This window comes from Engraulis encrasicolus, chromosome 11 (assembly GCF_034702125.1).
Source record: "Engraulis encrasicolus isolate BLACKSEA-1 chromosome 11, IST_EnEncr_1.0, whole genome shotgun sequence".
Taxonomy (NCBI): Eukaryota; Metazoa; Chordata; class Actinopteri; order Clupeiformes; family Engraulidae; genus Engraulis; species Engraulis encrasicolus.
The window spans coordinates 54,206,163-54,223,325 of NC_085867.1; the positions used below are offsets into that span (position 1 = coordinate 54,206,163).

The window sequence follows — 17,163 nt, forward strand, 5'->3', positions numbered from 1 at the left end:
ACATACTATGTGTGTGTGTGTGTGTGTGTGTGTGGGTGCGTGCTTGCGTGTGTGCGTGTGTGACCTGAGCGTGAGTCTCGTTCTCCTGGAGCTGGGTCTTCAGAGCCTCGTACTCCTTCTCCAGCTCAGCCAGCTCCTTCTTGAAGCTCTCCTTCCGCATGGTCAGGGACACCCGCTCCTCCTGCAACCTCTGAAACACCAGGACAGAGACCAGATTAGATTCGATTATTTTTTGTGCCATAGGGATATTTGTTTTCACATCAGATTCAGCATCCCATCAGGTTCAGCCTTTGTTAGATTTTTGTAGACATGACATGACATGACATGATACTTGGCTGATGCTTTTATCCAAAGCGCGTAACAGTTCTGTAGAAACAGGGCATTGGCTACTTCAGTCATGGGTGACACAGGAATTCCAAAAGCAACATTCCAACCATTAGACGATGGGTGCCACGACAGAAACACAGAGAGAGAGAGAGAGAGAGAGAGAGAGAGAGAGAGAGAGAGAGAGAGAGAGAGAGAGAGAGAGAGAGAGAAGTAGGATGGGAGAGGCCACAGAAGCAATCAACATTAGTAAAATTCTTCACATTGGAAAAAAAGTCATTGCATTTCTTATCACATTTTTCTTATCACGTTACATTTTTTCCTCTTCGCTCTGATAAATTTACTCCCTTTCCAAATCAAAAGACCTCCATTGTTTATTATCCTGCCCAGACAACAAAATAAACGGTAGACGGGGGCTCATAAATCTTAAACCCAGAGAGGAGATGAGTGTTTCCTGCGAGCGTGTGTCTATGTATGTGAAGAGTCAGAGGGGATTGTTGGGGCCCTGTCGTCCAGTAGTCCAGCCCCTGTGGAGTGAGGAGGTGGGGTGGGGGGTTGGGTGGAGGCAAGAAGCTTCTTGGTGGAAGAAACATGTCTTCCTGGTGTCAAACACCAACAGAGAAACCTGCATCCTGTTGAAGAAAAGGCCCAACGCCCCCCATACTCAAACCCACCGCAACAATGTCATTTTGCAAACTCCCCCCTGGCCCCCTCAACTATGAAGTAGTTTTTGGGTTTTTTTGGTTAAGTAAATAGTCCCCCCTTTCTCCTTGCAACACAAATACACATACAGGAGGACACACACAGATACACACAGGGCCGGCCACTACCCAGTCAAATACATCCATGACTGTGTGTGCGCATACATACAAACACATACACAATCACTCACTCACTCACACACAGAATCTCTCTCTCCATCTCGCGCTCTCTCACATACACACACACGAACGCACACACACACAAAATTCAGCTCCTATGGAAATATTCCTGTGCGTGGCGTCCCTGGCGGCAGCAGGTGTTTACACTGGGGCAGCTGGCTGGCTATCTGCTCTGCTTCTGGTGGAGGAGAAGAAGAAGGAGAAGGAGAGGAGACGAGAGGCAGCCCAGCAGCCTGGGAAGCAGGAGGTCGTCACTCAGTCGGATACGTCTGTCAGGGAGCCTCTCTCTCTCTCTCTCTCTCTCTCTCTCTCTCTCTCTCTCTCTCTCTCTCCGTAAGACAAGAAGGAGGAAAAAGAAAAGGCTGCTGAAAAATGGATATTCTTCCGCTGTTGCGCTGGCCGTGCGTGGAAGGAGCCAGGGAGCCGAGTGAGTAGAGGGGAGTAGAGGGGGTCTTTATCTGGCGGCTGGCTGTCTTCGAGCAGCTCCCTCAAATCTCCCGGAGCAGATGGTGGCACAGGGCTTCCGTCCGGACGCTGCAAGGACTCTTTTTTGGCCCTCTTTTTTCTGAGGTGTGAAAATGTGAAAGGCCTGATGCTATCTAGCTTGTCTTGATGTATTTGTGTGTGTGTGTGAGTACGGTAAGTGTGTGTGTGTGTGTGTGTGTGTGTGTGTGTGTGTGTGTGTGTGTGTGTGTGTGTGTGTGTGTGTGTGTGTGTGTGTGTGTGTGTGTGTGTGTGTGTGTGTGTGTGTGTGTGTGTGTGTGTGTGAGTGAGAGTGAGAGAGTCTGTGTATGTGTATGCGTGTGTGAGTGTGTATGTGTGTGTGAGAGTGAGAGAGAGAGAGAAAGATAGAGGGAGAGTCTGTGTGTGTGTGTGTGTGTGTGTGTGTGTGTGTGTGTGTGTGTGTGTGTGTGTGTGTGTGTGTGTGTGTGTGTGTGTGTGTGTGTGTGTGTGAGAGAGTGAGAGTGAGAGTGAGAGAGAGAGTGAGAGTGAGAGTGAGAGTGAGAGAGAGAGAGAGAGAGAGAGAGAGAGAGTCTGTGTATGTGTATGCGTGTGTGAGTGTGAGTGTGTATGTGTGTGTGAGAGTGAGAGTGAGAGAGAGAGAGAAAGATAGAGGGAGAGAGTGTGTGTGTGTGTGTGTGTGTGTGTGTGTGTGTGTGTGTGTGTGTGTGTGTGTGTGTGTGTGTGTGTGTGTGTGTGTGTGTGTGTGTGTGTGTGTGTGTGTGTGTGTGTGTGTGTGTGTGTGGCTTAGGGCACAACTGTAAACACTAATGAGTGGTGCTCAGCGCCACAGCGATAAAAGTTTTCCGCTGATAAGTGGCGATAGGCTGGCATCCAAGTTGTGTCTGTCCACAGCATCCTCCAGAAAAAAAATACCTACAGTGCTCTTCTACATTAGGGGCATTAGGGGGGCATACCAAGAAAACACTTACAGCAAGTGGCAAACCTGTATTATATAACTTGTAACCTATAACAGAAGCATGGCATTTGTGTACCTACTTCTACACCCGGGTACTTGTGTGGAGTACATAGATCAAGTCTCTACGTATTCTCCTTTTCTCATACAAGAACTGGTACTACGTATGGGTTAATTAAACCAAACTCATTACATAACCATTCTTGGTTGGAATAGGTCCTACTGGCTTGTCAAACACGTTAACAGACTCAAGATCAAGCTCTTGGGACCACTGGCCTATCAGCACTGTGCCACAACACCACTCAAGAATCAACAACACCCTCCACCACCTCCTCAGTGCTGAGAGGTAGGGAAAGGAGGGGGAGGGGGAGGTCTCCCAGGGTGCATCCCAATATGTGACCTTGCCTCCTCCACTTGCCTCCTCCACTTGCTTCCCGTCATGATGACATCACTGACAACAGCATTATATTTCAATATCTTGCAAAAGCTCAATTGTAAAGTCTTTTTCTCGTGTGCAATTGTTATGGTGAATGAAAAACAGTCCCTCAAAAGTTGTTGTGGCTTGGCTGACAGCTGGGAAACTTTATCGTTTTCTCCACGGAGGAGGGGCCAGGAGGCGGGGCGAGGAGACAAGCGCAAGTGGAGGAGGCAAGGACACATATTGGGATGCACCCNTCAACGTGACTCCTGGGTAGTGACTCATGCTGTTGAAAATATGTAGGGGCAGCTCGCGGGGGCTGTGCATGAGCAGAAACCAAATCCAGCTGATTTGTTTCACCGATACACTTTTATGCAAGTGATTTATTTCACCATGTCAGAATGCGCTCAGAGTCCCAATAAACTTCTTGTCCGACTGATGCGTAGGGTGTGCTGTAAAAATTTGTCATAATAATATGCCAGCGTGACATGAGCAGCAAAGCGATACTGATGTATGAGTGCTCCTTCAGGGGTGAAGAAACATGTGGCGAAATATCCTTGGGACGGATGAAACTAAAAGGGCTCTGAAGAGAAGCGCCGCTTTCCCTTTATTATGATATACAGTATAAGCATAGCAGAGAAGCTTTGAAAATTGTGGCCAGGACAGATGTGAGTGCTCTGCCGTGAGCGCTATGCTCTTAACAGTTTTTGAGTTTTGGGCATGTGTGTTGCTTAATGACAGGTGAGAATAAAATCATCCCTTTATCGTGATGTAAGCAGAGCAGGCTTTGTAGTTATGGTCAGGCTCTGTGCCATTAACAGCTTTGAGATTTGCTGATGTGTACTGCTTGATGACAGATGATAAATTCATCTGGAAAGCGAGGCATCCATTTTGGGCTGGAAGTGAGAAAGGATCAAGACCAGGTGAGAATGTTCTGGAATGACGTCTGCTTGACAAGGGGAGGAAAGGAGGCTGTACGTCAACTGGGATTAACTTGTTCTCACATGGACACAGTTTATCAGAACTTTACGCATGTTATGACATCGGCTAGAAATCACTTGGACCAACCTTTGTCAGATGCATCAACTTGATATAGTTTCGAAATTATATGGAACAACTGAGGAAGCAGTATGCCTAGGAGATACAATACTCACAGTGCATAAAACTGCTATAGTATGAGTAGACCGTTGACTGTTGAGTATTCCCAGATTCATTCATGACACAAAAAACTTGAAAGAGGGGTCTCATGGCTTTACTGGCCTTGAAAAGTTCTTGTGGGTTGCAGGTTCAAATCCCACCCTTACGTCAAGCTAAGCGTAATGTAATGCTATCTGCTCACAGGCTCAGGCCTCACTCACCTTCTCCTTTGGCAGCTTGACCTGGACCTACCTAATGACTATTGCCCTTGTGAAACAAAGCTCTCCTATAGCACTTATCACTATTTGTAAGACTGATGTAATGTCTGTAATGTCCTCTAATTACAATGTAATATTTGTAATATCCTCACCTGCTTCTTCTCCTCCCCGGCGGCCTTGAGGGCATCCAGGTTGCTAAAGGTCTTCAGGCCCTCGGTCATGCTCTGGATGCGCTCGTTCAGGCTGCTCAACTCCGACGTGATCTTGCCCTCCAGCTGCTCCACCTTCTGCAGGTCCTGCTGGAGACGGTTGTTCTCTGGAGAAGACACACATGGGGTTGTGGAGTTAGTCTCCGGGGACAGTTGACACATGACTATGATGCTGATCACTCTAGGTATCTAACTCATAATCAATATCTTGAAAAGATCAAATACATTTTTCCAGATGGGGTATGTATGGGGTATGTTGCTCTGAGTAGAATACACATGTGGGGTTGTGGAGTCAGTCTGCTGGGACAGTAGACTATGACGCTGATAACTGTATCGAACTCAATAATTTTCTGTCGTATTGTCCCTTGAAAAGATTGAATACATTTCGTAGATGATGGGGTATGTATGGGGGTGTATTGACTCTCTGTAGACACATATGGGGTTGTAATGTCATTTTGAGAAGACATACTGCATATACTTACACACATGCTATACCCTGATGACTATGTCCCTCACTCAAAATCAATTTCCATGGTGCTGCTGACCCAGGAAAAAATCTCATACATTTTTATTGAAATGTGAGGGGTGTGCTGACTCTGACATGACAGCATAGATGTGCAGGAAATTAGAGAGCACATTGTGTGCACATTGCAACATCATGCTATCAAAGTTTTCAGTTCTTTTGTGGTTTTGTACATGTATTTTCAGACAGGAATACCTGATTAATCAGAAAAAAAACACTAGTTTGCAATGCGCCTAACAGCTAAAATAGTCCTTTTCAGCACATCTCTCTGTTAACTGTTGAGCCCACACCCACCCACTAAAGGTGTCAAGTTAGCTCCTGTTCAGCCTCCTCTCTCTCCGACCACCGTTCCTCAAACACCTGAGGGAACGCGTCAGTCCCGGGAATACAACCAGGCAATGTCAGGATAGGCCCAGTGCTGAAAGGCTCCATGCAGGCCACAGGACACAAGCTCTCCTCACCTAAGCCACCTCGCTCTTCAACTTCGACAACGCTGCAGGCTTGTTTTTCCTCCTCCCTTCCAAACAAAACCCAATCCTGTTTCAGTTTTTTTCCCCTGCTACGTCGAATAAAACTTTAGCGATTTCTTGCTGACAGGAAACCGACCAGCGGGCCCTCTTATTTGTTTTTGGACATTTGATTCGATGAGAGAGAGTGTTCGTTTTGCCAAGCCATGGGGCTTTTAACAGGGCTTGGAGGACCACAGGTCTGCTGAGCAGCAGAGATGAGGATATTCCTATTATGAATATAGTTATGCCAAGAACCTGGACGGGACAAAAAAGAGAGCAGTCATGGCCAAACACTTAATGAGTTGGTCTTAGAATGAGAAAGGTTGCAGACTCGAATCCCATGTAATGGGATGGCTGAAGTGGCATGCTTGAAAAAGGCACCTAACCTCACATTGCTACAGGCATTATAACCAAACAAGCGCAACCAAAAAGTGTAATGTAATGTAATGACTCTGCTGAAAAGCAGAGACAAGGATATCAACCCCTGTCAAGCCAGGAACCTGGACAGTGGCCACCTTATTAAGAAAGACACAAGAGCCACATCTGCAACCAGAACTATGAATCAGAACTAGAAGACCAGGGACGTATGGGCGGTTTCCGACGGCTCATCATTCTAGCCCAAGCAATGTAATGCACTAGGGATGAGTTCAGAGAACACAGGGCCCCGACACAGACAGCTGCATATAAGTCCCAAAGTGTTCAGGACATGGGATTCAACTTTCCACTTTCATATTATTTCATTTTTTCATTTAGTTACACTTCACAGTCCCTTGCTCTTTTTATTGTTCGCTGTGTTGCAAAAACCATATCAAAATTGATCCTGTGGCGCAAACTCTGGGTCCAAGTCCACCGAGGCCTCAATCCTTTCTCTGGCAAACATCAGCGCTGCTGTCGATGGCTGAGCACTGAGCCGTCAAACTCTCTCATAAAGAGATTGCAGGAGCTGGCCGGTCAGCTTGAGATGAGATCGGGATAGGCCCACCGTGAGAGGGTTGGCTTTGAAATTCCACGTATTTACTCTCAAGAACCGTGAAGCCTGCCCTGCAGCAATCCCCCCTGCTGGTCACGGACCCCACATAAACTGACGGAGAAAAAAAAAAAGAGTTTTGACCTGTACGTCTGACCAAAACCATGCTGACTACAAAATCAGTTTCTTCTCAAAAAAAAGTTTCTTGTCCCGGGGCTCTGGGGCTACAGCATTGCTCCACTGTTTTTAACCACCCCATGAAAACTGATGAAAAAAAAACAACCAAAAAAAAACGGTTTTGACCTGGCTGCAGACCAAACCAAAACCATGCTGACTTCTTGTCCCAATACACGGAGGCTATGACTTTGCTACAAGCCTACAGCCATTTTTAACTACCACATTAGCACATCCTTATGAACTGTCCCTCGGTTTCTGTCCATTAGTCTATTGACACCCCCAAGCACACACACCCTGACAGTCACATTTATACACATACACTCGTTCACACACAGACACACACACACAGAGGCACACACACACACGTACGCACAAGAATGCACGCACGTACACACACACACAGATACTTCACACACACACACAGATACTCCACACACACACACACACACACACACACACACACACACACACACACACACACACACACACACACACACACACACACACACACACACACACACACACAGAAAGAAAGAACACCACCCAAACACACCGCACCTCACCCCACCTAAGTCAGAGCAGTGCTGCTGCCCCTGCTCCCTGGCTGCTCTCGGGGCAGGAAGAGGAAGAGGGCCGGTTCCTCCTGATAGGAGGCCAGTCGGCCGTCCACACTGTTTGGAGAGGGCTGCCGAGCTATGCTGTGCTTTGCTGTGCGCCACAGAGCCCGCCGCGAAAAGAGCCGCAAAGTGCCCCATCAGCACTTCTGTGCATTCTCTACTGCTTCCTCCAGGGGCTAGCGAGCCCGCCCCACACAACACCCCTCCACCTCCACCCTCTCTTACACACACACACACACACACACACACACACACACACACACACACACACACACACACACACACACACACTACCAAAGTCCTTGTCTATAATCCGTTATCCACATAGACATACACAGAGATACATAAATCCCTACACTACACTACCAAAACACACACACACACACACACCGAAACAATGCTGTAATGCCTTAACCACTTATAAACACACCTCCCTATCCCATACACACCTAACATTTACCCTGAAATTTGTTTATTCCACCCTCTCAAAGCACACACTCTACTTCCACTCCTATCCACACACGCGCGCTCACACGCATGCACACATACACGCACGTACACACAGTCCTCCACCCCTAGGGTTTATGCAGCCTTAAGGGATGAATGTCTTGGCTCGGGTTACCAAAAATATTTATACTGGGCCCGCTGCTGCAGCCCAATTGTGTTGAGCAGATAATCGTCTGTTTATTAATACGGTGCGCTTCACCTCGCCGTACCTCTCTGCTGCTGCCTCTCAGCTCTCCCCCACAGGGAAGGACAATGGGGCCAGTTGTCTCGGGCCCAGGGAGAGGGTGGGCGAGTCCCCTTTACATACTGAGTGGGGGGGGCTTTTTAGATGACTTTGAGACACCAGACAGCTTTGGCCTGGCTCAGGACAGTCTCCCAAGGTTCCTAAAACACCACATACCACCCCTAGCATACACTCCTCACACCCACGCAAGAGGGTCTGCCTGAGAGACCACGCAATGCAAGCAGGGCCGGCTATACTGCCCTACAATCTAAGAACGCAGTAACTCTGAAAACGGCAAACTGAGAAAAAAGGCTTCAAAGTTTCCCATATGGCGCGACAACTGTGTTGTCGGTAAATTGGTGGTGACACTTCCTGGTAATGCTTGTTTAGGATAGAAATTTAATGCACACAAAAAAAATAAACACATTTATGTGTCTTTTTGCCACAAAAAAAACAGAGTTACTGCATTCTTGGCTGGTATTACTGCCACAAAATGGAGTTACTGCAGGAGTTACTGCGTTCTTGGCTAGTATTACTGTCTACTCCCAAACCAGTCCCATTGGAACGTGCAGCAGTAACTCGCCGACTTACTGCGTTTTTCTTTGTACGACATAACCTGTTAATACAACAAGCAGTAGCTTTTTTTTTTGTCATTTTTGCACTTTCAAAATGAGTTTTCTCCAAAACGGGACGGTGTTGGACCACCATTTTTTGACACAAGACAAATGAGGTAGTTTAAAACCCATTTCCGATATTAAAAAAAAATCGACCATTTTGAGTTACTGCGTTCTTGTTTTGCACGGCAGTATAGGTATAAGCAGACAAGGCGGTCGCCTAGGCAACCCAATGTTATAGTGACGCCCTTGTAATGCCCACAAATCCGACAGAATAGAACGTCAAGTGAAACTAGACTGGATTCTCGCAGAAGGGAGGCATGGAACACTGGAGAATAACTGCCAGTTTTTAATTTTATTTTACAACTCTGAAGTAAAACACTCCATGCCTCCCTTAATTGGCCACACCTTTTCTGGTTCTGGCTACTGACAGTTAGTGTTGTGCTGTTAATGTACACTGCTGAGTCATTCCAATGGGTTTTTTTAACTGCTCTTGCTCAAAAGCTATAGAAGCTATAGATGACATTTGCATCAGAGTCAGATTGTAGACCTCTCTAACAAAGTTTCAAATAAGTTTATAGGTGAAATAGTTCAAATTTTATGGCTGAAAAATCTTTTTCTCACTCTGGTCTCTTGAGCAGGGTGACAGCTCGATCAGATGTACAATGGGATGTACGCTGCCCATTTCTAAATGCACAAAAACGAAAGGGGGTGCACCAAATTGACTAGAACAGGCCCTGCATGCAAGGCATTTCACACACACACTTACACCTACATGCAGGCACGCACACGGGGGAGAGAGGAAAGGATACAGGGGGTTGATGCTTCAAAAGCAAAGCCCCCACACTGCCGGGCATCGATTAACTCCCCTTGTTTTACAGTGCTGTGAAAAAAAAGAGGTCCGCTACCGCAAAAGACAAATAAATAAGTGAAAACGAACAATGCCGTCCCTGGCTTAGAATAGTCTGATGGCGGAAGTGTCGCGGCTGGCTTTCTGCCGCAGTTCTGATGAGATAAGAGATGTTTTTTGGAGGGGGGGGGGCTTTGGGAACTGAGTGAGGGGGCTTCATGGTGTTTAGAGGGTAGGGGGTGGTAAAGGTTTAGAGTGTGGGGTACGTGTGTGTGTGTGTGTGGGGGGGGGGGTGTTACACAAAGGAAGGAAAGTCTCTTGGCTCGGCTACAGCAGCTCATTTGATAAATAAGACTGGGAGAGAACAGGGGGGCTTGGGCAGGAAATGGGGGACCGAGTGGAAAGGAGGGAGGGGGGAATGGAGGTAGTCTGCAGAGTGGCAGGAGGGCCCAAGGGGAAAGGGGGTTGTGGTAGGTGGGTGGGTGGGTTCAGGTACACTCTGGACCTCAACAGCCCATCCTGATCCAGTGATGGGCAGTGTTGCCAGATTGGGCGGGTACCCGCCCAATTGGGCTACTTGGGATGTGCGTCTGGTGGTAAAAACCGGAAAAATTGGCCATTTGGGCCCATAGAAGTCAATGTAATTTGTTGAATTTGGATGGAATTTAGCGCATTTTGGCGTTTTTTCAGAAGCTTTTGGGCGGGATTTGGTCAGACACATCTGGCAACACTGGTGATGGGGTGCCACGTGTCCTTTGTAGTATGTCAGATCGGAAGGGTATAGGTTTGAATCCCATATCATCCATGGCTGAAGAGCAAGACATTAAGCTTCAAATTACTCCAATGACTTCAAATTAGAGGGACTGTAACTAAAACACTGAGCCTAAATAACTAAGTCGATATCCATAAATGTGTCAGCAAGTATAATGTAACATACATTAGCATGCATATGCCCTGGAATCATTGTAAGACCAGCCTTCCTGTGGCTCTGGGTTGCTTACAATTTTGTCAACTTTAGTTTAGATGCACATATTGCGATAAATATGGGTAGATGAGTAATGGGGAATTGCTAAATTGTCATTGCGGTACAGTCATTAATCGTTCTAAATTGAGGGAATAAAATACGTAAGTGTTACATTACATGAATTCAAGCAGGTGTGGTGTTAGTGAGGGATGGGGAAGGAAGGGAAATCCACAAAATAATAAAATGGACTTTCCCACCACTTTTCAAATTCTACATTTTCTCAAACAATTTTCAACTCTGTTTGCACTACTGATTATATATATAAGGTGATGAAAAACGCTCGTCTGACAAGATGTAGACTAAACACTTCCCGCTAACTTGGATACGACTATCAGTCAATGTCCTGCTGGCCTTGCAAGACCTTAAAACACTAAAACCCTGTCCGTGTTGCAATGCGTAGCAGGGCTACTTTGGCTGCTGTAGCCTTGGCTCTACTCTAAGTGGCAGTGCTGTGGTTAAGACCGTCATGAAATGTATTTTGCTGCTTGAATGAAGCCCGGTTTAGCTGCTAGCTTGGCACGGACCACAAACAGAGTTCCTTTGTGCATCCCAGTGAAAACCGAGCCGAGAACAATGGGGCCAGACCACATGCTTGCACTGGAGCTAAACGCTAGCGATTGACAGTGCTATGGTAACACTAGCTGACCTGAGAGACCAATGCTCTGGCGAAGTACAATACACACAGTGCAGGGGTGCACACTCCAGCTCACACATAATGTAAAGAAGGATACCTCCCTCTGCAGGTCAAGCTAATGTGTCTAAATTACAGTTCAGTCAGAAGTCAAAAAAGACCAGCTTAGTTAAAACACACTTAAACCTACATTATACAATTACACTTTGTGACAGTTGTATGAACTACAGTGATGGAGTGTAACTTGAAGCCACTTAACCTTAAGCACACACAATAAAACTGATGATCTGTCATATTACAGCATACTGTGGCTATCCACACCCATGGTAAGTTTTGTGAAGACCAGAGCCATGACAAGAGTATGAGAGGTCATGGTAGTCCAACACTTACATTTACATTATATTACTTTAGTGATGGAACATTATATTTAAAAAGAAGTTAAAGAACACAAAATGACACTGATGTTCTACATATTACAGTACACTGTAAGCCTCTACAATGACAGTTTAAGACCAGAGGTGTGTGGGGAGCAAGTAAGGTTACAGTAGGGGGTTCCTACCACATGCTCTGTAATATTATATCGTGCTAATGGTCTATACCCATGACAGGACCCATGAAGGCCCGAGCTGTATGGGGAGGAGAGCATGTGAGGTTATGTGAGGAGTCCTACTAGTGGGAAGGCCCTTGGCTGTAATACAATTACAGTTTGCATCAGCTTTGTGTACAACAGGGATGAAGCTCTAAAGTGTAACTTTAAGCCATGTAACCTGTAGGTAGACACCATGAAACTATTGCGCTGTCATATAGGGCCCGGGACAAGCTTGCTGCAGGATACGCGTTTGTGGGCACATTTTGTGCATGAATATGTTGCCATGCGTATTTTATGTCAATATTGCGAGCAGGAGAACACCGGACACAAGTTGCGCAGACGTGTGCGTGCGGTGCGATATTGACAACAAACCACAAAGGGCAACCTTCCAAACATCCATGATGAGCTTGCGATAGAGTCAAGCAATGGTGGAGAACATTATGAGTAGAGATGCACAGGATCCTGATTTTTAGGATCCTGCCGGATACCGGATCCACTGCTTAAGATCCTGCCGGATCCGGAACCGGATACCGGATCCTACGAAAGTTTTGAAACACATACCCTACTCGCACACGTGGGCCCTTTTTATTACGTTGGCTCAAACTATTTTTTAGACTCATTGGCTTACTGCCACACTGCCTGCACTGGTCGCTTCCAAAGTTCTTTCACTCCATGCAGCAATTGGGGTTGTGAAAGACTGACTTAAAAACCTAGGCTAGAGATGCACCAGATCCTGATTTTTAGGTAACTGCCGGATACCGGATCCACTGCTTAAGATCCTGCCGGATCCGGATCCTGTGAAAAACCCTATTATCCTGCCGGATCCGGAACCGGATCTTGGATCCTGTGCATCTCTAATTATGAGAGCACCTTTGGCTATCTGCCTTTGGCTAGACGATGCCTCCAGTATTGTGTCAAATGCCCCTAATGCGGTTGTCCTTAAGCAAGTTTGTGCACTCAGTCGCAACGTGGTTGCACGCGTAATTTAAGGCACACAAAAGCCTTATGTCCACGTACACGGCCATCATATTATAGCACACAGTAATCATGTACACTCATGTCAGTTTAAGACCAGTGAAGCCCAGGGTTGTGTGGGGACTAGAGCATGTGAGGTTATGTGAAGAGTCTTACCAGAGGAGAAGCCCTTGGCTGTACAGTATACAGTTACAGTTTGCGACAGCTTTGCATATTACAGTGATGGAGGTCCAAGTGAAATGAAGTTGATGCCATTATGAAACTGATGCACTATCTGCCATATAACAGGGCACTGTAACCAAGGCTCTACATTCACTTTTTTTCATCACCAGCCAAAATGGCTAGCAGAACTTACATCTTACTATCCAAACACATACTCACTAATGGGTCAGAGTGACTAGTAAGTTGGTATTTTTCATCAGCTAAACTGACAGCATTGAGCCAGTTGTCTGGTGCTAATTTAGAGCCCTGTTTGTAACTATGTACATCCATGACAGTTGTTTGATGACCAGAGCTATGAGGGGAGGCGAGCATGTGAGATTACATGGGAGTCTTACCAGAGGAGAGGCCCTTGGCCGTGCTCTGGGACTTGTGCATCTCCGTCTCTTTGAAGCTCAGGTCCTCCTGCATGGAGCGCAGCTCGTGAGCCGTCACAGAGGAGATCTGCTGCAGGCGAGTCATGTTCTGCCAAACAGACATGTACACACGCAGGCACGCACGCACGCACACACACAGACACACACAAACACAGACACACACACAGACACACACACACACACACCATGATAAAGTTCAACCAAGGTAATTTACCAACAACTATACGAAAATAAATCATGACATGGATACATTGATCTTGGATTGGGTTGCATGAATCAGGTTTCTTCCCTAAGGCCAGTGTGGATTTTTTTGTACGGGGTTGTAAAACACCAGTGCAGTTGCAGTGCAGTGCCGGGGAGTGAAGCCAGGGGATCATTGTAACCACCGTTATCAATCAAGCGTGATCCCATAATCTCTTGTTCATGCATGTTTACCCCAAGTGCCAAAACCACAAGCCTTAAAACACCCAATCTGTGTTCAGGTTTATATGCCAAAGACAACAGCCACTTTTGGTTCCTTAATCAAAAGCAAAGCTCATTTAGGGACAGCCAATTCTATGAATGTCAACTCGCAATGTGCTCAGTTGCAAAAATGTGAATGGATCCATCATATCTGCGGTATGGTGAGGAGTTTCTAAGGTTAGGTACAGTTTTTTTCCACTCACCCTGCTAGAATGTTCTAGAAGGGCCACAATGCTGGCCTGGGCCTGTTCGTGACGCTCCAGTTCCTGAGCTCGGACTTCGTCATACGTCTCCATGAAACCTGAAAAAGCCAAGAGGAACCCTGTTAGCAAGCATTCATGCCCTGGCAGAATTTATTACTCAGAAGAAGACAAACACATGTACACTCTAAAAGCATCTATACACGGCTTGTATTCGTGGTTAAAGGAGGTAAGGGAGAAGGGTGAAGATGTGCCAGAGCCCCGTTAGCAACATTACCACCCTGGCACAGTTTGCTACTCACAAGAAGACACACAAACACACGTAACTAGACTAGGCATGCAGAAGATGAAGTAGTCAACTAACTGTTGATGGTCTCCTCTTTCTTCTTCAGCTCCTTGTACTTCTGGCTTCGCTCCCCTGTCAGTACAAATCAAGTTAGTGGAATCCAAAAACTGGTCGCACAGCTCTTTGCCTGGTATGATAGCTACAACATTGCAGTTCCCAACATTACACTAAGAACATTGACTACCAACAGACCATCGCAACTCTGAGCACTATGCAACCATGGCATCATCGCATCTAGGCCAAGGAACTCTATCTCTTCTGTTTAAGGATCTAATGTATACACACACTAGGGATGTTAACCGGTAACCGGTTAACCGGTAATCGACCGGTTCAACTTTAACCGGTTAAAATTTTCTGCCATTGGTTAACCGGATGTAATAATATTAATAATTATAATAATAATTTCCTCCCAAAAAAACGATAATTTTGAGATTTTAGTACGATAATTCAGCATTTTCCATCTGGCAACAATGGCTGGACATGGCAGGTCCTGTCTGCGCAGCAAAAAAAAAGGATTGTGAAAAATAAAAATGAAAAAAATCAGTGCTGTGCATATCAGGCACGCAGACGTTTTAAAATTTAAGATTACCGGTTAACCACCGGTTAATGAGTCTCGGTAACCGGTTAAGAGTTTTTTCAATTTTCGCCATCCCTAACACACACATCACATTCACTGCTATGGGAGAGAAGGGAAAGTGTTAGTGAAATATTGGAAAGGTTTTTAAATCTAGCTGTAATAATACTGGGGTGAAAGCCCTACTGCATGTCTCTTACCATCAGGTCCTGTGTGAAGGCAAGACAAATCAACAGAGAAGGCGGTGGTGATGATCAGAGAAAACATGTAAGGCAACAAAAGCCAGCTGACAATGAAAGGTGATGATGAACAGGGCATCTTTTAGAGCAATGTGTCACAATGGCACAATAAGATTGCTGTTTAGAGACTGTTAACCACATAACATGTGAATCAATTGAGCTTACTGTAGCAGACAGCTTTTTTCAACCATTCCATAAAAAAACAAAATGTGCAATCAAAGATGTTGCCCTGTGTAGCATTACCTTAACAGTTCTTTGTGTTTGTCTATGATCACGTTCCAAACCAATAAAAGCCTACAGAAGAGCTTACTATACCCTTGTCTGTCTGCGTCACCTCACTCAAACTTTCCCGGTCAACTGTCTATTGTCACAATATTACGTATTTGGGGAAAAAAAAGTTTATTTGGTAGTATGCTGAAAAGTCATTGAAAAGAATTGAAGTCTTGTATGGGCATATATCGTGAACTAGAAGAAGAAACAAGAAGAGAGAAGGAAAAAAAAATAAAAAAAAGGATTTTGATGATGATGATGATGATGATGAATTTGTCATATTGAAATGAATTGTAAGCCTTGTGAACAATCCTACCAATAAACAAAGTAACAAAAAAAAAACTTTCCCGGTCAGCCACCACGCTCTCCGGCCCCCACCCCCACCCCCACATTCCACCACCTCCCATCAGCTCTATTGTTCCCCAGCGGTGCGCTGCACTTCCAGTGTCCCGGTCAGGAGCGCTGGGGCCACTTAAGAGACACTTCCAGGCAGCAGCTCTCCGACATCAGGGGGGGGGTTGGATGATGGGTGGTCGGGGAGGGCAGGGGAGTGGAAAAGGGTATGTTGGTGGTGATTATGTTGGTGTTGTGGTTGAGGGTGGGGTTGCAGTGGGGTTGAGGGTTCCTTCTCTTGGACCGCATCCAAGCTCATTAGGATTTATGACCTGTAAGTTGCCATTAAATGAAGGCATGGACCTCGGTGTTCTCCCGAGTGTCCCCACCCTGGAGTATTACTAAGGGAAGAACTGCCTGACAGCAAGAACCCCCATCCCCACCACCATCTCCACCGTCACTCCTCCTAATCCTCTGACGTCTCCTCTGACACCTCCACCCAGTAAAGCCCCCCACCCTGTCTTCCCCTCCAAAAGGGAGACACACCCTGGTGTCTCTGGTGGGGTGGTGGGGGGTTCGGGGAAAGGGTGAGCGAGCGCTCACTTTGACTCTCACCTTGGCTCTCCTCCATGTCATTGTCCAGCTGACGCATCTCGTCATTGACTTGGCTGATCTTCTCTCGCATTTCGGTCAACCTGGGAGCAAACACAACACAATACGGTTCTGATTCAGGTGTAACTACAGAGAGGCATCAATGCTGGTTTTAATCGTTTTTTTTTAATGTGTGTGTGTGTGTGTGTGTGTGTGTGTGTGTGTGTGTGTGTGTGTGTGTGTGTGTGTGTGTGTGTGTGTGTGTGTGTGTGTGTGTGTGTGTGTGTGTGTGTGTGTGTGTGTGTGTGTGTGTGTGTGTGTAATATGCTATGTTGGGACACAATTTTACATATGCAATTGAATGTTTCTATTACTGTTTAGTTTTCAGAGTGAGGAGTCCGTACACTTAAATTCCATTTTGTTGTTCTTTTATTGTTTCATGGCTGGATTACGTTTCGACTCAACATCGTTATGTCTTCATCCTGCGAAGGGAATATCGATATTAAGTGTGCAGACTCCTCACTCTGAAAACTACAGTCAGCCTTTGTCTTGCACCTTTTCCTGGGATATACAAAATCTTCACCTTCAACTCTATTACTGTTTAGAACAAAGAACCAATCAAAAAACGTCCAGAGTATCATTTTCAAACTTACTTTCGCTCCATGCTTGCTATTTCCAGATTGTCTTCTTTCACCTGTGTGAATTGAGCAAGCGCATCAATGTCAAAAGGTCAACATTGCTG

General features: G+C 46.0%; 1 protein-coding gene across 1 annotated transcript in view; it reads right to left on the reverse strand.

Moving 5' to 3' along the window:
* Positions 1-17,163, reverse strand: part of ift74 (intraflagellar transport 74) — a 37,539-nt gene that overhangs the window by 2,876 nt on the left and 17,500 nt on the right. The window contains exons 12-18 of the mRNA XM_063210989.1: positions 17,075-17,115; positions 16,446-16,525; positions 14,433-14,486; positions 14,072-14,169; positions 13,368-13,494; positions 4,548-4,711; positions 65-190 (exon numbers count right to left, since the gene is read on the reverse strand). Of these exons, the coding sequence (XP_063067059.1) occupies positions 65-190; positions 4,548-4,711; positions 13,368-13,494; positions 14,072-14,169; positions 14,433-14,486; positions 16,446-16,525; positions 17,075-17,115 (690 nt within the window). The remainder of the gene's footprint in view (positions 1-64; positions 191-4,547; positions 4,712-13,367; positions 13,495-14,071; positions 14,170-14,432; positions 14,487-16,445; positions 16,526-17,074; positions 17,116-17,163) is intronic.